At 49.2% G+C, this 25,124-nt stretch overlaps 2 protein-coding genes across 4 annotated transcripts in view; one reads left to right on the top strand and one right to left on the bottom strand.

The window, feature by feature from the left end:
• ARHGAP39 (Rho GTPase activating protein 39) overlaps positions 1-23,872 on the bottom strand; it is a 96,409-nt gene extending 72,537 nt beyond the window's left edge. Inside the window, exon 1 of the mRNA XM_033064801.1 lies at positions 23,808-23,872. Within this exon, the coding sequence (XP_032920692.1) occupies positions 23,808-23,818 (11 nt within the window). The 5' untranslated portion in view covers positions 23,819-23,872. The remainder of the gene's footprint in view (positions 1-23,807) is intronic.
• Positions 23,873-24,308: 436 nt separating this feature from the next.
• The window catches only part of LOC116996264 (feather keratin B-4-like), a 93,901-nt gene continuing 93,085 nt past the window's right edge, over positions 24,309-25,124 (top strand). For all 3 annotated transcript variants that reach the window (XM_033059648.1, XM_033059639.1, XM_033059630.1), the window contains exon 1: positions 24,309-24,621. In XM_033059648.1, coding sequence (XP_032915539.1) covers positions 24,595-24,621 — 27 coding nt within the window. In that variant the 5' untranslated portion in view covers positions 24,309-24,594. The remainder of the gene's footprint in view (positions 24,622-25,124) is intronic.

Genomic DNA, 25,124 nt, shown 5'->3' with positions numbered 1-25,124 from the left:
ACTGGATCAAAAAGATCCCAGGATGAATCCAGGTGCAGGTTGGGATGTGGTCCCAGGAAACAAGGGACAGGATGAGAGGAAACAGTCTCAAACTGTGCCAGGGAAGGTTTAGGTTGGATTTTAGGGAATATTCCTGCTGGAATATTTCCAGCTTAGAATTAATGGAAAACAGGGAGTTTGTGGCCTCTGGAAGGAGGTCAGAAAATCAGGATGAGGATGGTGAGAGGCTGGTCAGGGAGAAAATGGGAAAAAGCTCAAATCCCAACTGGAATTAATCGGGGTTCTTGCAGCTAAAAGACAATGGAAGATATTCCTATGTATCCATGGAAAATGGGGCAAAGGGGAATCTCCATCCTTTGTGGGATGGACAGGGAAAGGGGACAAAGGATAAGGAAGAGGTGGAGGCACTTCTTGACTTCTTTCCTTGGCTGGGAAGGGATTTCCAAGGACCATCTGAGGGAGCTGGGGGCTCATCCCAAAGAAAAGGGGGATCAGAGTTCTTCCAGAATTCCCAACCTCACAAGAAATTGAGCTCCTCTGGAATTCCCAACTCCACAAGAAATTGAGCTCCTCTGGAATTCCCAACCCCAAAAGAGGCTGAGTTCTCCCAGAATTCCCAACCCCACAAGAGCAGCCTCAATCCCAGGAAGGGAGGGTGCTGGCATTTTTCCACTGCTTTGAGCCTTCTGGGGAAAACACCCACCTCTGTCCCAGTCCTCACAACATTTATTTGTTCCCCAGCCATATTTTGGCTCCCGTGACATCATCCCATGGCTCGTACATCACAGGGAGAGAAAGGAGGAGTAATAAAAGGAATATTCATCCCTAAAGGTTGACAGGGCAGGAAAACCCACTTGCCTGGTGGATTCCGGGAAAGCGTAGGAAGGACAGTGAAAATGTTAAAGTTGACATTCATGGATTTCCCGCCGGGAGCCTGTTCCCTCTACAACAATAATATCTTGTCACACCACTTTTTAAAATGCTCTGACCATTATTCTGGGCAAAAGTGGGAATTTTAGTTCAGCAAAACACGATTTGCTTCACCTGCACCAGAAGAAAAGGTAACTCAAAAGAATCAAAATGAAATATTTAGGATGCGTTAAGTTAAAAGGCCACGGATGGTGACTCCACCACGCCCCGTGACCCCTTTTCCCAGTCATCCCTTGGGAGGGACAGATTTGTAAATAAATTCTTAGTCAGAAAGAGCCACAAAACTGTGTTACAAAAGCCCTATTACAAAACATTCCCAAAAAAACCCAGGGAGTGGAGCATGGTCCAGTCCACAGGCAGGATACCACGACTTTGCTCATTCCGAGAGATTATTGTTAAACCCTTCTTAATTAGGGCTTTACTCTGCTAATTCCATTTAATAAAATTAAAGTTTCAATTCGGTCCTGGACCTCATCAAAAGGAGGTTGGGGGAAGTTGTTTCCATCCCTGGAAAATGCAGATGCAGTTTCTGGACCTATGGGTTAGGAATGCCAAGAAAAGGGACCTTTAAACAGACAGAGAGTGGGTTTAATAAGGGATAGTGGGAAGGAATTCCACCCTGTGAGGGTGATGAGGCGCTGGAATGGAATTCCAAGGAAAGTCATGGCTGCCCTATCCCTGGGAATGTCCAAAGCCAGACTGGACTGGGCTTGGAGCAACCTGGGATAGTGGAAGGTGTCCCTGCCCGTTGCAGAGGGGTGGGACTGGATGATCCTTAAGATCCCTCCCAAACCAAACCATTCCATGATTCCATGACTTGCTCATCCTGGTTGCTCATTAGCTGCTCCAGAGCTAACGAAGCATCACAACTCATCGAGAGCTGTGTGTGCAAAATCCACCAGGCACGGAGAAAAATTCCCAATCCGCCAGGAGCCAGCCAGGAGCCTTCACTCCATCAGACTTTTGGAAACATCTGCCGTGTCTCTGGCTGCAGGGAAAAGCGAGGGATGATTAAAGCTGCTGCTGAGTGATTTTAATGATCTCTGAGTAATCCATTAAAGCACCACAACAGGACAGTTTCTTCCTTTCAGGGCCACCTGGAATCCTGGAGGTTCAGGAAAAGCTCAGGCAACCCAGACCAGGATTCTTCTCCTGGGTTTCAACCAAATCTCTGTTTGCTCACCTTAAATATCACCTAAAACCCCTGTGCTGACCTTTCCAGCTGAAAGGATGGCTCTCTGCTGCTAATAGCTGGAATTTACGACCTTGAAGGTCATAAGAGGAAGTCTGGCATCGTCATCCCTCAACAGGAGACGTCACTTGGATTCTCCTCTCTCCATTAAGTAGAATTCCTATAAATTAAAATTAAATTAGAATTAAATTAAATTCTTTCAAAACAGCACCAAGTTGAACAGGAGCCTTCATAGAAATGTTGCTGTTACAATTTAAAATGGAATCATGGAACGCTTTGGGCTGAAAAAGACCTTCAAGATCACCTTGTTCCAGCCTCACTCCACCATTCCAGGGCACTCCAAGCCCCGTCCAACCTGACCTTGAACACTTCCAGGGATCCAGGGGCATCCACAGTCTCTCTGGGAATTCTATTCACCACCCTCACAGCCAAGAATTTTTTCCCAATATTCCAAATTGCCTCTGTTAATTTAAAACCATTCCCTGTGTCCTGTCCCTCCAAAGATTTCAGTCAAATCAAACTTCTCAAGGGAAACAAAGGCAGCAAATCCACTGGCCACATCCCTTCCCTCCAGGATCTCACTGTCAGCATCCCGTTACTCCTGGGGGGCTGCATCCAACTCCGAGGAGGGGACCCAAGTCCCTCCACCCTGGAAAAGCCTCTGGAGTGATGGCTCTGCCTAAACCAAACCCCACGGCCACGCAATTCTTCTTCCTGGAGAAAAGTTGCCCAGACGAAGGGGTTGGGGTAATCAGGGGATGGAACCAGGTGGACTTTGGGGTCCCAACCCAAACCATTCCATAAGGATTTAGGAGCACGACTCTTTCAAGGGAATTATCCGGGTTTCTTCCTGGGCCTCCTTTGGCCTGTGCACACCAGGACGCTCCGTGCCCTCCTCTCCTCTCAGGTTTTGCTATTCCCTGGGAGGATTGCTCAAGAACCAGGAGAGGACTGAAATTATATTTTCCACTTCCAAAATCCCGTGTTACTCAACAGGACTTTGTGATCGGTGCCTGAATTCCTGCAGCTCCCAGGTGGGACAACAACAACATTTCCCAATTTCCCAGCTGGACATGGACACCTCTCAGAGAAGTCAAGCAAACAGAAATGAAGATTTTTAGATGAATTTAGAAACTATTCAGGGTGGTGAGCCAGGAAAGCAAATGCACCAACACAGAAAAATATGCTCTCCAGTCCTGAAAGAGTCTTGTACTCCAGCTTCTTTCCTTAAGGTTGGATTTGCAACAGGTTGGGGGGAAACAGAGAGGGAGTAACGTGTTAAACTGTGGGATTAAAACATCAGCACTCAAAGATTTGGGCTGTGGAGACGGAGTGGAATAAATGGGATTGGATTTTATTCCCAGCAGCAAACAGGAAAAAAAAAATCAGAGCATCACAGAAAAGGCTGTGGTAGAGCAAATGATTTTTACAGCATTAAACACCACGGTGGACACCAGGCAAATCCACTTTTGCTATGGAATCGTGGAATAGTTTGGGTTGAAATGGATCTCCTTCCTCCCCACTGCCATGGGCAGGGACACCTTCCACTATCCCAGACTGTTGCCTGTCCAAACTAGCCTTGAACACTTCCAGGGATCCAGGGGCAGCCACAGATTCTCTGGGAATTCTATTCCAGGGCCTCACCATGCTCCCAAGGACTAATTCCTTCCCAATATCCCATCTCTCTCCCTGCCCTCTGGCAGTGGGAAGCCATTCTCTGTGTCCTGTCCCTCCATTCTTCATCCCAAGTCCCTCTCCAGCTCTCCTGGAGCCCTTTTAGGCACTGGAAGGGGCTCTGAGGTTTCCCTGGAGCCTTCTCTTCTCCAGGCTGGACATTCCCAGCTCTCCCAGCCTGGCTCTAGCACAGAGGGGCTCCAGCCCTTGGAGCAGCTCCATGGCCTCCCCTGGACTTGTTCCAGCATCCCCACACCCCTCCAGTACTGGACACTCCAGAACTGGACACCAGCTGAGTGGACAACGGTGGGATCCCATTTCTTGTAATTTTCAAGGTCAGGGGGCTTCTGCCCAAGTAGAAGGTCCCAAACCCCTGGAATCTGCAATTCCAGGGAATGAGTGCCCCAGCTCCATGGCCTGGCAGCAGCAGCCAGCGGGTTCCCAGAGCAGAGGACATTGGTGGCCGTCTCCCACCACTCCAAGCCAGCAGGAAGCTTCCTGGCTGGCACCATCCCAAAGGAAAGGAAAGGATGCTGGGATCATGCCAAAGCCAACCACACACGGTTGCTTGGAAACCTTTGAAAACTACATTGAAAATTCAAATTTCTATGAAGAGCAGCACGAAAGGCGAAATAAGCCCAAGTTGTGCTTTAAATCTGCCTTTTCCCAGAGCCAACGGCACTGTCACGGCCGTGTTCCTGCTTCCCAAAAATCCTGCAGAGCTCTGCAGGTCACCTTTGGGCTGGAGGCTTCAAGGTTTTCACAAGTTCAGGCAGTAAAGAGGGACCTGCCCCCAGCAGTGAATCTTTCCGGAGAATCAAAAATCACCCAGCACCACAATATTTCCATGAAAGAGGGAAAAGAAAGACCGAAGGGAAATGTGGAGAAGGAAAAGAATGGAATTCCTGTCGCACGGTGCCGCCCTGGCATCTAATCAGGGAGCCAGATGAAGGCAGCAATCTGTCTCCTTTAAATATGCATATTTTATTTTTTAATTTTTTTTTTTCTTTCATTGCTGCAGAACCGTGTTGGAAGGCGCTCGTTAAGAGGCTGCGCCAGGAACGTCCCTCTGCAATCACGAGGGACTGAACGAGCAATTCCATCGTTAGTGGGTTTAATTGCCGGGAGCTAGAGCACTCCTCAGCATCCACTGTGAGATTCAGGATGGACCTGAGGACCAGGAGGATAAAATAAAACCAGGTTTTGGTTCTGAGTTTAAATCTTGCTGTGGCTGCACTGGGGGAGGTCTGGCTCAGGGTTGGCACAGAGTGGGCACCGCACGTGGCTTGTGGGGGCCATGGAACACCAGGAGGTTGTGTGATTTGTGTGATCACAGGCACGAGGCCCTTCTAGCCCACCCCAAATTGTTCTTTGGGTTGTCTTCTACAGCAGGCCCTTCCTCACCTTCCACACAGGATTGTTCCTCACCTTCCACATAAAATCCACCCCCACCTTCCACATGAGATTGTTCCTTACCTTCCCCACTGAACCTTTCCTGACCTCACTCATTGAACCCTTTCTCACCTCACACACCAGACTCTTTTTGTCCTTTCAAACCAGCGTTTTCCTCACCTTCCACACCAGGTCCTTCTGCACCTTCCACATGGGATTACTCCTCATCCTCCACACTGGAGCTTTCCTCGTCTCCCACACCAGACTCTTCTTCACCTTCCACACGGGATTGTTCCTCCTCTTCCCCACTGAACCCTTCCTCACCTTCCCCATTGAACTCCTCCTCACGTCACACACCAGACCTCTTCCCCTTTCAAATCAGACTTTTCCTCACCTTCCACATGGGATTGTGCCTCATCCTTCACACCAGACCCTTTCTCACCTTCCACATAGTCCTTCCACACTGGACCAACCCTCCCTCACCTTCCTCACTGGACCACTCCTCACCTTCCTCACTGGATTACTCCTCACCTTCCACACCAGACTCTTCCTCACTGAGTCATTCCTCACCTTCCCACACTGAACTCTCCTCATCTTCCACACTGCACCATTCCCCACCTTCCACAATGACCATTCCTCACTTTCCACACGAGATCATTCCTCACCTTCCACACCAGACCCTTCCTCACCTTCCTGAATGATCATTCCCAACCTTCCATGCTGGACCGACCCTTCCCCACCTTCCCACCCAACCCTTTCCCACAGACTCCAAAAATACCTCACAGACCAAACCATGGCAGGGCAGGACAACGCTGCCCATCAACAATCCAGAAGCAAACAGGGAATTCATTGTCAGATTCTGTGCAAGAATTCTGGGTTAAATTCCTCCTATATGAGGCTTGAATCAACTCCACACCAACCTACACTGGATTTTGTTCCCTGCCATATCAGAATTCCTCCTCCTACTCCACGCTGTTTATTTTGGCTTCCCAGTCAGTCCATTGGCTGCATAGCATGGATCGCATTCCCATCGCCATAGGAAGGAAACATGCCTTATCCATAATAAATCTTGGATACTAGGATCTGAATGACCTGGCTGCTCCAGACTTCTCCTTCCCTCAAAACACCTCTCAAATTTTAAGTCCTTCCCTGGAAGGATTGTGTTGTATTTTTCCTTGAGGAAAAAGGGATGGATATTCATGGATTGGAGTCACTTTCCCAACAGCCGGGGAAATGGATACTCAGCCAAGCGTTATAATGGAATCTTTAAGGTCCCTCCCAACCCAAACCATTCCTTGATTCCATGAATTGCAGCTGAGACAGAACTCTCCAATCCCTGCTTTGAGGAATCCTCATCCAGCAGGGACAGTGCCTCAAACCACCCACGAAACTCCCAAGTTCTTCTCAAGGATTCCCACCCAAGCCTAATGGAAGATTTTATCATTTCCTCCCAATCTGACAAAACCAGGACCTATTTTGCTCCAGCAGAAGGAAGATCACGGGATATCCTTGGTACAGCTTCTGTTTTCCCCACATTTTTCCTCCATCCCACACCTGAATTTTTCCTCCAGCCTCTTGTTCACAGCTGCCAAAAACCTCCACGCTAAAATTGCCAGGAATTAATGCAGGTTGTTGTTGTTTTGGTTTTTTTTTTTCTTTTTTCCCGTGGATTAACAGCTACCAGTAGTCTCCCAGCATGAGGGTTAATTCTCACCGGGATACAGCAGAGCTGGATCAACAATCCAGAACCTGAAAGACACAGCAAGGTACCAGCAGCACAAAGGAGATGCAAATAAATTTGCATATCCCAGCATCAAAGACTCCACAAGATCCCGGAGTATGAAAACATCTTTTCCCTGCAAGATATTGAAGGAATGGCAGCGTGAGCGATGGGAGTGGGAGGACAGGAGAATGGGGGGGAAAAAAAAAAGGCAAAAAAGTGTGACTGTAGCAGGAGCTCGACAGTTGGAGAAATTCCAAGGGAACGGCAGAGCTTGGGCACGAGGAAAACAGTCGGGAAGATGCTGACGGGATGTTGGAACCAGGTGGGGGTTGGGATCTGCTCCCAGGGACCAAGATTGAGAGGAAACGGCCTCAAGCTGTGCCAGGGGAGGTTTAGGTTGGATATTGGGAATATTCAGGCTGTCCAATCCTGGCACGGAGCTGGATTCCCCATCCCGCAGGGATTTAATATCCCTGTGGATGTGGTGCCTGGGGACACAGTCAGTGGTGGCCTTGCCAGTGCTGAAGGAATGGTTGGACTCCTCAAACATAGGAGTCCATCTTTCCCAATCCCAATGACTCCATCATTCTAAGAGAGACATTCAGGCACCTGAAACGAGACAATTCCAACACAGATTGACCAAAAAATGATGGGAGGAGGAGGAAACACAAAGGTTGATCCCAGGACAGAGGTCCTGGTACAGAAAAATGAAAAGCAACTCCATGAAACACTTGTGGATGGAGTTTGCACATCCCTGCAGCTCCACCAGACTCCAGGAGCTCTGTGAAAAGCAGCCAGAAGGAATATTTTTGTGCTTCTGCAGCTTTCTGACAGAATTCCGAGTCTCTCCTCGCAGGCATGAAGGAGCTTTTGCCGGAGCCGTGAAGGAGGATGTGGAAGGTGTGAAAAAACCGAGTGAGGAGAAATGGAGCAGAAGGAAAACGTGAGAAATAAAGGCAGGAGGGGGCAAATTTTCCAGTAAATCCCACAAGGTTTCTCAATAAATTTCTCAGACCTTCCAGGCCTGTTAAAAAGTCTGGGATAGCTGGGAAAATCTTGGTTTAGTGGCCGTGTATTCCACAGGCAGGAGAAGAACCAAGGTGTGAGTAGAATGCACTGGTTGAAGGCCTTGGAAGGGGAAAGAGGGGGAGAAGAAAAAAGTCCTTCCAAAATCCCCCAAAAATAAGGCAAAATGAGGTCTTTAGGGAGATGGAGCCCAAGAATGATGAGGAGTTGAAAACTGAATAATTGGTTGGGATTTTTAATGTCTTGCTGAAGCACAAATAAATATGGAATGGGTTTGGGTGGGAAGGGACCTTCAGGTTCATCCAGTCCCACCCCCTGCCATGGGTAGAGACACCTTCTACTATCCCAGATTGCTCCAACCTGGCCTTGGACACTTCTAGGGATAGGGTGGCCACAGATTCTCCTGGAATTCCATTCCAGGCCTCACCACCATCACAACCAGAAATTCCTTCCCAATATCCCACCTATCCCTGCCCTCTGGCAGTTTAAAGCCATTCCCTGCGTCCTGTCCCTCCATCCCTTATCCCAAGTCCCTCTCCAGCTCTCCTGGAGCCCCTTCAGGCACTGGGAGGGGCTCTGAGCTCTGGATCCTTCCCATCTCCAGGCTGGACATTCCCAGCTCTCTCAGCCTGGCTCCAGCCCCTTGAGCATCTCCTGGATTTCCTCCAACAGATCCAAGTCTGACTTAAACAAACAGCAAAGGAAAAGAAGAAGAGCAGGTGACTGGATAAGGTAGACATGATAAATAAGATTTTGTCTTATCCCGTTCAAATCAGGTGCCCTGGAAGTCATCACAGAGCTGTCAGGATGATTAATCCCTATTTTTCCACCACCACCAGAGGAGGGAATGATTGCTGGGCTGGCAAGTGGGAAAGCCAAGGGAAGAGGAGCTGGGTGCGTGTGGGAGAGAAGCGCTCCAGAGGCAGCTGGGATGAGGAGCTGACTCAAAACTTTGGGATTTGCGGTCGGAGCTGCAGACAGGAGCTGAAAACGTAGGAGAAACTGTTGTGGGATAATCAGGCTGTAAAACAAGGGAATACCTGCGGCACCAGTCGAGTCAGGAGCTCCACTTTACATAAGGAATATTTAAATGAGGATTTTCCCAGTCTTTAGGGCTCAAAGCAGAGTTTTAAACCAGTTTGGGGAGGTTTAAGTGCCGGGAACTCAATTCTCCCAAGGAAAAATATTTTGGAACAGAAGTCTGGGTGGTCTTGGGTGTTCATGAAGAGGATCCTTAAAATCAAATATTTTCAGGAATTCTGACAGTGCTGGGGCTACTCTACAGCACAGAGCCCATTTCCATCACCCACATTCCATCCAAAATGGAATTACACCCTGCTTAAAGGCCAATAATTTGATTTTAAGAGTAAAAATTATTCCTTCCCCATACTCCCAAGCTTTTCCAACTCCTAGCACCCCAAAACAAAGCGTGAGAATAACAGAAAGATTCTCAAAGACACTGATTCAAAATCATGGAATAACCTGAGTTATTCCACAAGGATTGTCAAGTCCTGCACGAGACAGCCCCCAAAATCTCATCATGCCCTAGAGAGCCATTTCCAAAGGTTTCTTGGACCAGGAGGCCAAACTCCGCTACTCTGGAGAACAAAACAGGAGAGAAACCACCAGAGAACAGGAAGAGTTTCATCCAGACCACCCATCACCCACATCTTGGAAGTTCTGGAGCTGTGGACTGGAAAAACAGGGAATTATTATCGGGAAAACGATTGATTTTTTTTGTACTGTCATTTTCAGAATGACCACGTTGGGCACGGTGTACCTGCCATGGCAATTTTGACATAATAACAAGAACTTGTAGCAATTAGGATCTGTTTTTATTACGCAGGAAGAACAAATGACCCAAATCCCAACTCCCACACCCTCTCCGAAAGGGTGAGGTGACCAAATCCTCCTCCTCAACCTGTTTCCCTTTGAATTCCAGCCTTCCTAGCCCTCTGACAATTCACAGCAGCCTCCTTTTCCAATAATAGGTACCTGGAACAAAGCAGCTGAAAGGTTTGATTATCCCAGCGATGCCTTCCGTGAGCAAATCAGGCTCCTGGCCCCGTGGGAGAGCAAAAAAATTTCCCTTCTTATCTGTGTCACCCTTGCGATGGAGCTGCCAAGGGAAAATAGGGCAGAGGAAACGCAGGGATCCCTTTGAAAGACCACAGGAAAAGCAGGTAACCAGGTTAAAGCGATGCTACGTCATGGAATTTTTACGGATGACAGGGGAATTTGGCGGATTTAACACGACTCCCAGGGGTTCGAGCTGGATGTGGCTGAGTCGCGGGGGGGTTTCTCATGGAAAGATTCAAAGAACCCAAAATGCTTCCTGCGGTTAAACAAAGTTTGCTCTCCTGGAGAAGCTGCTCAAACCAGCAGGTCCTGTGTGCCCAAAGCCTTTAATCCCGCCCTCAAAGAAGTTTGGGAGCTCGTCCCGAAACGACAAAGCCAAGCAGGGCCCTTGAACCTGAGCAGCAAGGCCGGGAGATAAGGCGGGAATCAGCCAGGCCTGCAATTTGCTGGCTGATTAAATCCCTGGAGCGGCTGGAAAATTAGGGAAATCATCCCCCAGACACTTGAAGGAACCACTGGCTGCCGGCTGCCTCCCGGGATAAACGAACTCATCCCAACATTTGGGGGATGGCAGTGGTTGTTTGGGCATGGACGAGACGTTGTTGGAGCCTCCGGAACTTGCTCGGCCTGTCTGGCGCGGGGATGGGTTTCGGGCGACGTGGGCGACTCATCCCAGTGAGGTTGGGAGGAACATTTCCCACCACAAACCATCCAAAAAGTCGTTTGTCCCAAAGTCTGAGCCACTTGGGAAGTTCTCCAAGCACGCTGAGTGTCCATGGAGAAGGTCTACAGTCAGTTCCAAGGTGTTGGAGAGGGAGCTGACCTCGTTATCCAGCAGAATCCTCCTTCCAAAGTGGCATCAGCAGGACAAAATTCTGGAATGGTTTGGGTTGGAAAGGACCTTCAAGATTATTCAGTTCTAACTCCCTGCCTTGGACAACTTCCACTATCCCAGGTTGCTCCAAGACCCCCTTCAACACTTGCAGGGATGGGGCAGCCACAGTTTCTCTGGGAATTCCATCCAAGTCTCACCACCTTCCCAGGGAAGAATTCCTTCCCAAATCCCATCTCTTCCTGCCCTGTGGCAGTGGGAAGCCATTCCCTGTGTCCTATCCCTCCATCCCTTGTCCAAAGTCCCTCTCCAGCTCTTCTGGAGCCCCTTTAGGCACTGGAAAGGGGCCCTGAGCTCTCCCTGGATCCTTGGCTTCTCCAGGTTGGACACTGCCAGCTCTCCCAGCCTGTTCCAACACAATCCAATGTTTTGACAGAAAGGAAAATCAATTCCAACCCTCAAGGCCTTCCTAACTGAGACACCTTAAACTCCAAACATTTGAGCAGAAACTCATCAAGAACCACCCAATATCCCTGGCTCAGAAACTGAGGCAAAGATTCCTGGATGGTGCAGCATTCCAAGCCCACAGAGACAGATCCTGGGAATCTGACCTTAACTCCAACCACGAGAAAAAAACCTCTTTCAATTGCCTCGGCAACAAATCTCCAGGGAGGAATTGCCAGACAGTGCCATGTTCCGAGGGCATTTCCAACCCCCAAGCAACGCCTTCGTTGGGTTCTTCACCCAACAGTGCCCACCCGGCTCAATTCCGCCTGTCCAGACACGGATTCCTCGGAGCGATGTCGGAGCCAGAGGGAATCTCATCTGCCAATCTCAAAATCAATGACCCGTGCTCTTGGAAGCTACGGTTGAAAAGTGCAGCTAAAAATGAGGGAAGATGATGAGGAGAGCAGGAAAATTCCTTAAATGTCAAGATTTGGGGTTTGTTTTGGGGTTTTTTTAGCAGGTTTATAATTTACTCTCTCCAGGCTGACAAATGCCGCTTGCACCCAGGCGAGGGTGAGACAGAAATTCAGGATGAAAAAGCTCCGATTTGAGGGGGGGAAGGAGGAGACATCTCCTAAATCAGGGTCCCGATGAGATCCACCCACTCCTCCCTTTTTCTCCTTTGAAACGCGACAAAATAAATCCCTGCTGGCTTTAAATAGAAATCAAATTAACCATGAACAGCCAAAGCAACTCTGTGATGGTCCAGCCATTGCTGGCTGTGCTCAGAAATCTTTTTATAAAACCTTTTCCTCCCTCCTTGCTCAACGAACAAATTGAAGCAACAAATCAATACTGAGAGAGCTCTAAAACCCAAATCTTATTCCAGCTGCATTAGAAATGTTCTTGGAGCGTTGCTCGTGAAGGGTTGAATATTTTCAATTATTCTTCCTCCTCCTCCAGCTGACAGAAGAGCTCCTGAGTCAGGATGTGGGAAAAAACCCAAATCTGCTCAGAATATTTTTGCCCTTTGGAGCAGTTTAAGGCCTTTTTTAAGGATAAAAGGAAATTTGTCAAGGGGAAGCAAACCTAAAACTGGGAAAGGAATAAGTGCAACACATGGAGCAGGCTGGAACTGTTTCCTTTTAAGTCAAGGAATAGGGGAAAAAAGGCATTCCTTGGAACTATGTTTTGGTGGATTAAAGCGTTTGGAAACTCAACTGGAGCTTCTCCCTCTGATTTAGGAAAAGACAAGGAGAGATTCCACACCTTTTGTGATTCCTATTTCTGTGTCCTTGGATTTTTAACTGGACTTCTTCTGATCTCCTGCCTCAAATGGATTCTGCATTAAGGCCTTGTTATCATTCCAAGCCAAAAATATTCCCAAGTCTCTCTGTGCCAAGCCCTTTCCAGGAGGAATTTTCCCAAAGCCCAGCCTAAACCTCCCCTGGAATGGCTTGAGTTTCCTCTCGTCCTATCCCTTGTTCCCTGGGAGCAGATCCCAAACCCCAGCCGGCTCCAACATCCCATCAGCATTTTCCCAAAATGTTTTCCTCGTGTCCAAGTTCTACTTGGAAATTCTCCAAGTGTGGAACTCCTGCTACAGTTACACTTTTTGTCCTTTTTTTTTTTGCCCCCTGCATTCTCCTGCGCTCCCACTCCCATCGCTCCTGCTGCCATTCCTTCAGTAATGTTGCAGGGAAAAGAGGGGATAAAAAACATTTCCAGGCAAATTTTGTCAAAGGTTCATTCATGGAGAAGGATCCTAAAAAAATCTGTTCTGGGGAATCCTCAGATCATCTCTGCGAGATCACATCCTGCCTGTTTCCTTGTCTCTTAGATGTTTGGGATGAATGACAGAACCTCTCCCAATCCTGAGCTTTCCCCTGGAATTCTTTTTTCTGTGAAGTGAGAGGTACAAAACCTCAATTCACCAAATATTTCAGGGGAGATTTGACTCTTGCTCCAAGGTTTCTCCTGTTCCTGCTCCAGCAATTCCTGCTGTAAATTTTCCTGATCAAAAAGAAAAGGATTTTTACACATTTATCTAACTACAGAAAATATTACCCACTATTCCAGAAACTCCAAACAAGACCCTTCCTTTAAAAGCCTGTCTGGTCCACTCAAATGCCCACAATTTCAAACAACATAAACTCATTTATTCCTGCCCTTCCTACCCCAAATACCTCAAAGGCCTCCCTAATTCCACGACTTTCCAGGAACAACAATTCCTAAAAAAACCCATGGAGGCGACACCATATCTCTCTTCATTCCCTGGGGATTTAAGTTTTGCTGAAATATTTTCCCATTCCACATAAATAAGGATTTAGGAACTGAAGCGCTGCCTGTTTTTCCTCATAACCATTCCAAACTTCCCTGTTTTTTCCTGAGCCTGCACTTCATTCCTGATCACAATCAAAGGGCCTCCATGTCCCTCTCTGTGCACGCAACTTCCATGCGTAGCCCGGAGCATCCTCAGCCTCCTTCACATCCAGTTTTCTTCTCCTGAGTTTCTGTCCCTTTGGATTAATTCCACACTTATTGGGTCCCCCCCCCCATATTTCTGCTCTGAGGTTGGAGCTGGGTGAGGATCAGGATTTTCTCCCAAAGGGAATGAGGGATAGGACAAAAGCAAGTGGCCTCAAGTGGCACCAGGAGAGGTTTAGGCAGGATATTTTTGGGAGAATTCCTCCTGGAAAGGGCTGTCCAGCAGGGATCCAAAATCCCTGTGGATGTGGTCTTGGATGTGCTGGGGCTCAACCTTAAAGTTCCTTTCCAACCTAGACAATTCCATGTTTCTACTTTTTACCCACATAGCTCCCAAGTAATTTATTCCTCATTCCCCTTTTTATCTTTTCCTTCCCAATCCCTGTTTTTTGAAAGTTTCCCAGGTTTTTTGTAGACCCCTTGGAGATTTGTGCCTTTCCACCCTGCTTGAGCCAAAATTCCATGGAACCCTAAGTTCCTCCATTTAAAATAACAAAATCATGGAATGGGTTGGGTTGGAAGGGACTGGATCAAAGCCCATTCAGTTCCAACCACCTTCCACCATCCCAGGTTGCTGCAAGCCCTGTCCAACACTTTCAGGGATCCAGGGGCAGCCACAGCTTCTCCAAGAATTCCATTCCAGCCCCTCAAAGCGAAGAATTCCTTCCCAGTATCCCATCTAACCAGTGGGAAGCCATTCCCTGTGTCCTGTCCCTCCATCCCTTACCCCAAGTCCTCCTTCGGCTCTCCTGGAGCCCCTTTAGGCATTGGAAGAAGTTCCAAGATATCCTCAGCGCATTCCTGGAGGTGAAATGATTTCTGCCACCCAGGAAAATCTGACATGACTCAGGAAAAGAGCAACAAGACTCCTGGATCAGGGAATGTGGGTGGAGGGAGATCCGTGAGTCACCCATAATCTCTAATCACTTCCATGGGCAGATTTGTACCCTCTGAAATTTCCTTCTCCAGTTTCTCCGGAACAAAACCAACCACAGGAAAACTGTTCATGGCACTAAAATACCCAATACACTGCCCTAGGCTCTCAGTTTTCCAAAATTTAGGATTTTTCCATGTTCCATTGGAGGGAAAGGGAATAAAGAATGGAATCAGAATGCCCAGTTTTGCAGTGGGATTTGACAGGAGGAGTAACTCTTAACATCAGCCTATTTATCACTAAAAACTTCTTTTTTTTTTTCAGGATTAGACCCCCACAGCTGCTCCTGTTGTTCCAGACCTTTCCCCAAATCCATTCCCATCCCTGGACACGCTCCAGCCCCTCAAGGTCCTTCTTGTCATGAAGGCCCCAAAACCCATCCCGGAATTTTAGGTCCCTCAGCACAGTGGGAATATCACTTCCCTAATCCAAGTATTCCCACAAAATCATCCCCCCCAAAAAGCCACCTTTTTTCACAGTTAAAAGCCTAAACGGAAGACATTGGCTCATGCCAGGAATATCCCGATTTTTCTATGATCCCTACTGCCCAAAGGACAGGCACCTCAGAATTCCAAAGGCCACTGACCCCACCATGGGCTGATAAGGCACTTAATGAGCTGATAAGGCACTTAACGAGCTGATAAGGCTGAGGCAATGCCTGAGGAGGAACACATGGAATGAAGCAAATCCGACCTATGGCTTAAAAGTCTGGATTGGGATTTCCCTATGTGGAAAAGCATCGGGATCTGCTGCCAAACCTGCTCCTCCTGCACACCCAGCTTGGCTTTTCCCAAGGGTTTGCGTTAACTTCCCGTTTGGAGCTTCCAAAAAAAAAACCAAAAAACTTTTGTGAGACTCTGGAGATGATAAATTAAGATCTGTTTTCCTCCCTGTGTCATTCCCATGGGTTTTCCCACAAAAAAAAAACTTTCCCAACCTCATTATGTGCTCTGAGCATTGTGTTGAAGGTGGTGAGGGGCTGGGATGGAATTCCCAGAGAAGCTGTAGCTGCTCCATCCCTGGAAGTGTCCAAGGCCAGGTTGGATGGGGCTTGGAGCAACCTGGGATAGTGGAAGGTGTCCCTGTCTGTGGAAAGGGGTTGGGAATTATTTTTTCCAATCCAACCCATTCTTTGATCTTATTCCCACTTCCATCCTGATAAAAATCCCTTTCTGTGCCCCTCCCAGCCAAGGAAAAAAGGGGAATTGTTCAGGTGAGCTGGAGTGTGACAGAATGGGAATTATTCCAGACTCATTCATTGGGGTTTGGAGAGTTCTGGACACAGGATTTTCCTCAATAAAAAAAAAACCAAAACCAAACACCTCAGGAACTTCCTGTTAAAACAGAAAATTCCCAGCCAGAAAATGTGTTCTCTGAATCACTGTGGGAGGTTTTTTTTCTGGGGAGCAGTACCCACTTCCAAACAGAAAATCCCCAGCATGGAACAAACATGGGTTCCTCAAGGTGACATTCAGGAGACGTCAGAGAGGCAGGAGAAGAAGGGAGAAAAGAAAAATGCTCTTAAGAGGATGGATTCATCTGGAATTTTCTCCTTCCTGGCAGCTCTGACAGGTCCAATGGCATCTCAGGAAATGGCATGGAAGGTGGGAATAGGGAAGGGAATGGTCTGTGCTCCTTGGGTGAGGCAGAGGTTGCAATAAAAATCAATTTAATGTGGAATTAATGGAAAATAAAGAGGCTTTTCTGTGTTTGTGTTGCCCGACTGCTCCATTTAATCCAGACACAATTAATTAGGGACACACCAATCCCGAGGGAAGCCGCTCCTGTCCTGGCACCATCCCCACAGGAATCTGCAATCCAAGACCTCCAACCCAGCAGGATTCCTGATCCATTTAGACAGGATTTAAGGAAGGAATTTATTACAGTGAGGGGCTGTAATTTGTTACAGGTGAGGGGCTGGAATGGAATTCCCAGAGAATTCCATGGCTGCTCCATCCCTGGAAGTGTCCAAGGCCAGGCTGGACAGGGTTTGGAGCAACCTGGGATAGGGGAAGGTGTCCCTGCCCATGGCAGGAGTTGGAATGAGATGATTTTTAATCCAACCCCTTCCAACCCATTCCATGACTCCACGATTAAGAAGAATTCCTGCCCTGTGGACGATTCCAAGTCCAGCAGCCTCAGCCAACAACCTCTGACCTAAATCCCACAATTTTTTCTGGAGAGTGGAAGAAAATCCCCTCCCACCTCACCCAGAGCCCGCTGAAGTGGTCAGAGATTTGTGACCACAAATGCCTCAATTCCTCTTCTTCCAAAAGGAATTTTTCCTCTTTTCCTAATTATTCCCAAATATTCCCAACTACATTAAATCTTGCTGAGGATTTTTGTTCTGGGATCATTATTTTTTTTTTCCAAGCAGCCCAACTGGGAAAGGAGCCTTTCCCTGTCTTTGAGAGGACATGGATCCATGGACACACCCTTTGGATTACAGGGAGCAAAGAACCTTAGGAAGCATCCAGAAATCCAAGTCCAGGTTCAAAAATGGATCCAGCAAACCCATCCTCAAATAATTGAGGATGCATTCAGAGATCCAACAAATCTTTGTGTCCATTCTTGGGGCAGCTTGGGGTGCATCCCTGAATTTGAGGAATTTAAAAATGGACACCAAAAATATCAAAAATAGCCCTGGAATACAGAAAAGAAGGAAGGTGGGCTCTTCAAGGAGCAGCATTTTCCCTTCCGAGCCCACCTGGAACTCAGAATCCAGGTCAGGCTCATTTGGAGCCTTTGAAAGGATTTAGGGTCCAAAGAGGTCCCAAAAAAAGCTAGGAAAGCGTTTTGGAAAAAGGCATGGAATGACAGGGTAATGAGGAATGGAGGAAAGGGGGCAGGGTTAGGTGGGATATTGGGAAGAAAATCCTCTCTGGGAGCATGGTGAGGCCTTAGAATGGAATTCCTGGAGAAGCTGTGCCTGCCCCATCCCTGGAAGTGTCCAAGGCCAGGTTAGAGCAACCTGGGATAGTGGAAATTATCCCTTCCCATGGCAAAGGGATGGAATTGGTGATCTTCACATCCTCATCCAACCCAAACCATTCCATGATTCCAAGACTGGAGCGGTCCCCGGACCGACTGTGGGTGGAAATTCCAAAGCAACCGAAATTCCCACACTGTCCATCCTCCTCTTCCAGACAGGAAACCACCCCATTTCCATCCCATAATTGCACCCTTCCATGCTTTTCCATGACCTGTCCTGGTTGTGAAGCGCACGAGGAAGATCAATTAAAAAAAAAACCCCTGTAATTCCGTGGCGGCGCTTCCCAAAGTAACGTTTTTGTTTCCATTCCAGCACGGAGCAGAGAGGGAAGATCAATAAAAACGCAACGAGGCAGGGAAATGTCAGCACCTCGGGAAGAGGAGGGCCAGGATCCACCGGAATTCGGCCCTGGCACAAACGGATCGGGCATGTGGATTTTCCACAGGGAAAATGCCATAAGGAAGGAGCCGTGCTTCAATCCAGGGATTTTTCCCTGGTTTTTGAGGGTAAAGAATAAAGGGACAGCATGGGTGAAGGCAGCTGTGGTCCAGGAGATTAAATCCCTGGAAAACAGGAAGAGGAAAATAGGAGGGGGGTGCTCATCTGGAGAAGGGAAGGAAACTTTGGGGATGTTTCCAGTGCCTGAAGGAGCTCCAGAAAAGCTGGAGAGGGACTTGGGACAAGGGTGGAGGGACAGGACACAGGGAATGACTTCCCACTGCCAGAGAGCAGGGATAGATGGGATATTGGAAAGGAACTCTGTCCTGGAAGGGTAGTGAGGGGCTGGGATGGAACACCCAGAGAAGCTGTGGCTGCCCCTGAATCCCTGGAATTGTCCAAGGCCAAGCTGGACAGGGCTTGGATCCCCCCGGGATCTTGGGAGCTGTCCCAGCCCATGGAAAGGTCCTTTCCCACCCAAACCATTCCAAAAGCTCTGCTCCACCCCAGAACCCTAAACTCCCAATCCCCATTCCAGCCAGGAACAAAACCTCCCAGGATCCCACTGTCAGGAAAATCCAAAAACCAAAACCTTCTTCCCCTGAGAGTCCATTTCAGGCCTCATTTGTGCCAAGTTTTATGAGACCTTCCTCAACAATCAGAAATTTCCACATCTTTCCCAGTGGGAGTGGCGGTTCCTGGTCTTGGAATGACCCCACTGGGTCACTCCACTGCCTCTTCCCACTCCTTCCCATTTATTGTTGGGAAAGAGTTGAAAAAAAGCTGGAAATAAGATTTATTTTCCTCTTGGGAATGTGGAGATCGTGGTATCCAGCTTCCTGAAAGTCAGAGTGACACTTCTAGCTCCCAGAAAAGCCAGGATTGGTGGGTTTGTTCCCTAAAAATCAGGATGGCATAGCCAGATGTGGGAATGTTTAAGGGGCAGGAGCAGGAGGAAGGAAATGAACCCAATCTCTGGATCTGTGAAGGTCAAGGAAAGAGCGAGGGATGAAGAATTTGACACAGGAGGCACCTCCCATTGGGACAGCACAATGTGATCCTTTCAGGAGCTGGAAAACCAAAGGAAAAAAAAAAAAAGGGATTTGGGGATCCCTGGGAACAATTTCAGGGATAATGATGAATTCTCAAGGGCACTGGGAGGTCTGGAGTGTTCCACTTCTTCCCCTGAGCACCTGGAGCACATTTATCCCTCGAACAGTTCTTGGCGGCTGGAAGTAAAAATAGCCAGCCTGGATGAGTTGGAAAGTGAGGGGGGGGAAAAGCCTAAATTCCAGCTGGAATGTTTATTTTTGGGAAGAGCCAGAGGAGGAAGAGGAAAGGTCGGGGTTCAATGCGTTATTTAGAGCATGTAAGGAAATAATCACTGGAGCAAAAATGCAGGAGGGAGAGGATGGAGGAAGAGCAAGGAATGATATTTTAAGGATTTTTTTTTTTTTTAAGTAAGAGGTCACTGGAGCAACTTGGAATCATCTTAACCAAATTTTAATCATCAAAATGAAATTCCCATTGATGTTTATCACCTGGAGCAAACATTCCTGAATGAAAACTTCATAAAACAGAGACAGCAGCCACAGCACAGCCCCAAAAATCCCAGATCTGATGATTTGGGATGCCTCCCCTAAATCCAGGCCCCTCCACAGTTCGGTTCCACCATCAGGCAATGTGTGGTTTTATGGGATTTGACACCAATTTGGCTCTGGAATCTGCCTGAATTCCCAGCTGTATTTTGTGGTTTGGATTTGGGATTTTTTTAAAAGGTTTTTGGGTCATTATTTGGTTGGGTTTTTTGTGGTGTCTGTCCCCAGATTCCCAGAGGTGGGACTCCAAAATCCATAATTTCTCAGGAAAGGAACGATGGCACTGCAATGCTTCGGATTCCTGGGAATGGTTTGAGGAGTTCCCAAAAGCCTGGAACTTTGGGATCAATGCCTAAGTAGGTCACCATCAAATCCAGGTAAAGAACTGTGGATTCATCAAATTTTCTGGGAAATGGAGGGGAAAAGGGGAAAAAAAAAGCTTTGAAGGAGCACAAAGTTGAGGAAATTCCTTCCCTGAGGACATCAGGATTATCCACAGCGAGGATCTATGGGATACATAACGGATTCTCCAACTTCCCACTGAAGAAGGGATTTGGTGGCACACAGGACAAGATTTTCATGGAATGGATTCCACACATTCCTAGGTGTGATGTCCAACTAATCACACACACAAAACATTCCTGTATTTTTCAGAAGCCTGGAATTCCATGAAGCACTTTCTTAAAAAAAAAATATTGTGGATCATTTGGGATGATCCAGTGAAATAAAGACCTGGAAACTCTGCCAAGGTTCGACAATCCATAAAAACCACTTGGGGTTGCATCCGGGATAAAAAGCAGCTCCTTGTCCCAACAAAACAGCAGCACTGATGAATAAAAATCCCCAAAAATTGGGATAAAACAGAACTGCCCAATTTTCATGGATATCAGGAAACAACCTGAGTCAGGATTTGGAAAACCTTCAGGAGCCTCCCTTTCCTTCCAGCCTTTCTGGGTTGAACTCCATGATTTTAAGGGTCTTTTCCCAGCCTAAACAATTCCATAAATCCCTGACCCCTCTTTGCTCCCACCACTCCAAGCAGCCAATTCCACGGCACAGCAGGACATTCCCAAAAATCCCTTTGAACCCATCTCCAGCCCCTCTGGAAAAGAGCAGCCCAAGGACATCTGGCTCACAGACAGCCCAGACCTTGGATTGTCTGGATTTGCAGCAGGAAAAATCCAGGAACCGCAGATTTGGGTGGGAAAAGCAAAGACTTCCCTGGAAAATGAGGGCCTCCCCATAGGCCTTTCTTCCCAAAGAAAGCACTGAAATACTGTTTCCCAATGGAATTAATGTTGGGATTATCCTGAAAATCCATCCCTGGTTCTGGTGGGATGAGTTGTGCCATGACCAGTGACACAAAATTCCAATTTCTGGAGTTAAATTCACCCAAATTTAGCCTTTTTTAGGCCTAGAATTGCTCCCAGTCAGCGACCCCAAGATCCCACACTCCAACTCCAGCCCAGGTTGGATGGGGCTTGGAGAAATCTGGGATCATGGAAAGTTTAGATGGGGTTTAAGGCCTCTTCCAACCCAAACCATTCCAGGACTCTGTAATTCAGGATATTCCACGAAAACCCCTTTGGAGGAAGGGGATGATTCGAGTTCTCCCTCCTCCACCTATCCCAAGTGATACAACCCTCAATCCCCCTCAGAATCCACTCAGAGAACTCCAAAACCCCACACAAAACCCCACCAATAATCCAAGATCCCACATTCCTGCACTAATCCGCACCTACAACCAAATCCATCGGGTTTCCACTCTGGCAGCGCCAAACCCACATTTTGGGATCACTGATTTTGGGATGGACGAGCATCCATCCGGGAAAAGACATTCCATGGGGGAAGGAAGGAGCCCAACCAGTCCCGATCCCTGGATGGACACGGAGGCACCGAGGGAAGTGCCACATCCCAATTCCAGCCCTGTCCGAGCCACCTGCTGCTCCCAGCACCCCAACAGCTCCCTCCAAACATCCCGAATCCATCCATTTTCTATGCAAAACATGGGGTTTGTTTTTTTTTTCCTTTTTAATCCCACCCAGCTGCGTGTGCCAGGTGAGGCTCCGGGAGCCGCGGAGCAGCTGCGGATTTCTCCGTAGAGGTCACTCGAGGGGTTGATTAAAGTGGGAATAAATAAGAGCATAAATAAATAACTCGACGAATCGCTCGACAAGCAACGAAATAAATAAATGAGGGAATAAATAAATAAGGGAATAAATAGATGAGGAAATAAATAAATAAATAAATAAATAAATAAACTCCACTCCCATCCTGCAGTTTTCTCAGCCGGAGGGGAACGCAAGGAAGGGGGGAAACGGCGCAGGGAAGAGGGGGGGGTGGGAAAAAAAAAAATCCCGAACCGGCAGCTCAGTCGTCCGCGTGAATGAAATAAATCCCAAACAACTCTGCCCTTCCACCTTTCCAAAACCAGCGGATTTGGTCCTTCAGATCCCCGCCCCAAATTCCGGCGCTGCGCATCCCGCTGCAGCCCCCCCCCCACCTCCTCCTCCTCCTCTCCATCCCACCCGGCTCCATCCCTGCCCGCTCCCCTTTCCCGGCGCATCCCCGCATCCACACCCACTCCCACGCCCCGCCGGGCCCCCCCTCCCCGCCGGGAGCTGCCCTCCCCCCCCTCGCCCTGCCACACCTTACACCTCCATGAAAACACCTCCTGCATCCCATGGGATCCATCCCGGGCATCACCGACCTTCCTTCCCCGCCACCCGATCCCGTGCGGAGCATCCGCGGGGAGCGGGATGGGGATGGATCCAGCTTTTCCATCACCTCTCCGAGGAAGGAGGGTGGGATTTAACCCCCCACCACCACCACCATCCTGCGGAGGGTGGGATCCAGCACTTCCAAACCCCTTCCACGGGGAGCAGAATGCGATCCAGCCCTTCCAAACCCCTTCCATGGGGAGCAGAATGCGATCCAGCCCTTCCAAACCCTTTCCATGGGAACCGCGATAGGATCCAGCACCTCCATGAAACCCCTCAAGGAGAACTGGGTGGGATCCAGCACCTTCCTAAGGACACTGGGTGGGATCCAGCCCTTCCAAACCCCTCCAAAAAGGGAAGCAGGTTGGGATTTAACCCCTCCATAGGGAGCAGGATGGGATCTAGCCCTTCCAAACCCCTTTCAGGAGGGGCAGGGTGGGATCCAGCACCTCCATAGGGAGCAGGATGGGATCCAGCCCTTCCAAATCCACCCAAAAAGGGAAGCAGGGTGGGATTTAACTCCTCCATAGGGAGCAGGATGGGATCCAGCCCTTCCAATCCCCCCAAAAGGGGAAGCAGGGTGGGATTTAACCCCTCGATAAGGGAGCAGGATGGGATCCGGACCCTCCATAAACCAGGGAACAGGGATCCAGCCCCAACCACGGGCAGCAGGATAGGATCCAGCCCCTCCATAAAACCCCCTGTGAGGAGCAGGGTGGGATCCAGCCCCTCCAGGAGTAACCAGGTGCGATCCAGCCCCTCCACAACCCTTTCCAAAGGGAGCAGGGTGGGATCCAGCCTCTTCACTGAGAACAGGAGAGGATCCAATTCCCCCTCTCCTCTCCCAGTTCTCCCCGAAATCCAGGGTGGGGTTGAGCTCCATCTGAGCTCCATCCCCTTTTTCCATCCCCTTCCTGCAGCCACAGGGAACCAGGTGGGCGCATCCAGCCCCCCCCACCTCCATGCACCAAAATCTGGGAGGGGGGTTTGGAATTCTCCAGCCAAACCAACACCTGGATGCAGGATGCAGCGCAGGTGGGAATGCCCCCCCCACAACCAAAGTGAAGCCCCTAAAACGGAGCCAGAGAAGGAGGGAACCTCCCCCATTCCCAAAAAGGGGCTGAGACCCCCCAGAGTGGTGGTGGGGGAGGGTAAAGACCCCCCAAGGGCACCTCAAAGAGCAGGGGGCACCCCCATAAGCGCCATACGGAGAGCAGGGGGATGCAAGAAGCGGTCCCTAAAGCAGGTTTGGGGGGGGCTGGACCAGGAGGCGCAGCTCCCCCACCCCCCCCCGCCTTCCCCAAATCCCCCCTCCCCTTCCCCGCCGCGATGCCGCTTCTCACCTCTCCGCCATGATCCTCGGCGGCTCTACCGCTCGCCGCCGCCGGCCCCGGCCCCGGTTCGGGCTCCCATGGCCCCCCCCGTGACCGACCCCGAGCCCCCCCCGGCCCCTCCTCGCTCCGTGCCCGCCGCGGCCGCTCCCGGCGCGCTCTGAGCGCGGCGGCCCCGCCGCGTCCCCGTCACCAGCGACAACGGCGGCGCGGCCAATGGGGGCAGCGCTGGGGGGCGGGGACAAGCCGCGGACACGCCCCTTTCCTGCGGCGAGACCACGCCCTTATTCAAATGAGGGGCGGGGATGAGCCCCCCGCGGGGGATGATGGGAGGGGTAGGAGGATGGTTTTTTTGGGCGGAGTGCGCGTGCGCACTGGGAATTACAGAAATCACGGGGTTGCGGCGCACCCCTGTAACTACGGCCGCCCTGTGATGCGCATGCGCACTTGGAAATACGGTGGTTTTACGATGCGCATTTATAATTGCGGTAGTCATGTTCTGATGCGCACTTAGAAATGCGGTGGTGATGTTGTGTGCTCATTAGGAAATACGGTAGTTGTGTTGTGATGCGCAGTTTGGATTGCGGTAGCGCATTTGTGATTACGGTACTTGTGATGCCCGTTGGGAAATACGGTACTTTTGGGCATGCGCGTTTAGAAACATCTCAGTTCTGGTATTATGTGCTACTGGAATTAAGGTAGTTGTGATGCGCATGAACGCTGGGAGATACGGTATGGGCGCGTACACCCTTGGAAATACGGTAGTCATGGCGCGCAGGAGCGTTTGGAAACGGTAGTCATGATGCGCACCGCGTTGAGAAATACGGTACCTTTGCAATTACGGCACTTGCGATGTGATGCGCATTTGTAGTTATGGTAGCTCTGCTTGTATGCGCATTTGGAATTACAGTATCGTGGCGCGGAGCTCTTTTGGATCTACGGTAGTTGAGACGCGCATGCGCATTTGTAAATACGGTACTCGCATGGTGCCCATTGAGAACTGCGATACCTGGTGTGCGCATGCGCTCTTGGAAGCACGGTAATTGCACGGTGCACGTTGGACGTTACGGTACTTTATGTGCGCATGTGCACCTCGAAGTACGGTAATTTTGTGATGCGCAACCAGAATTACCGTACTTGTGATGCGCACGCGCGTCTGGAATTACGGTAACAGTGATGCGCATTTAGAATACGCTACTCTCAGTGCGCATGCGCACGTTGAAATTACGGTACCGGCGTGATGCGCACGGCAAAATATCCCGTATTTATTTTACACATGCGCATCTGAAATAACGGGGGTGGCGCTGTGCATGCGCTTTGGAAATTACC

Source organism: Catharus ustulatus, chromosome 1 (genome assembly GCF_009819885.2).
Source record: "Catharus ustulatus isolate bCatUst1 chromosome 1, bCatUst1.pri.v2, whole genome shotgun sequence".
In the NCBI taxonomy this organism is placed as follows: Eukaryota; Metazoa; Chordata; class Aves; order Passeriformes; family Turdidae; genus Catharus; species Catharus ustulatus.
This window is presented reverse-complemented; position numbering and strand designations above follow the sequence as displayed.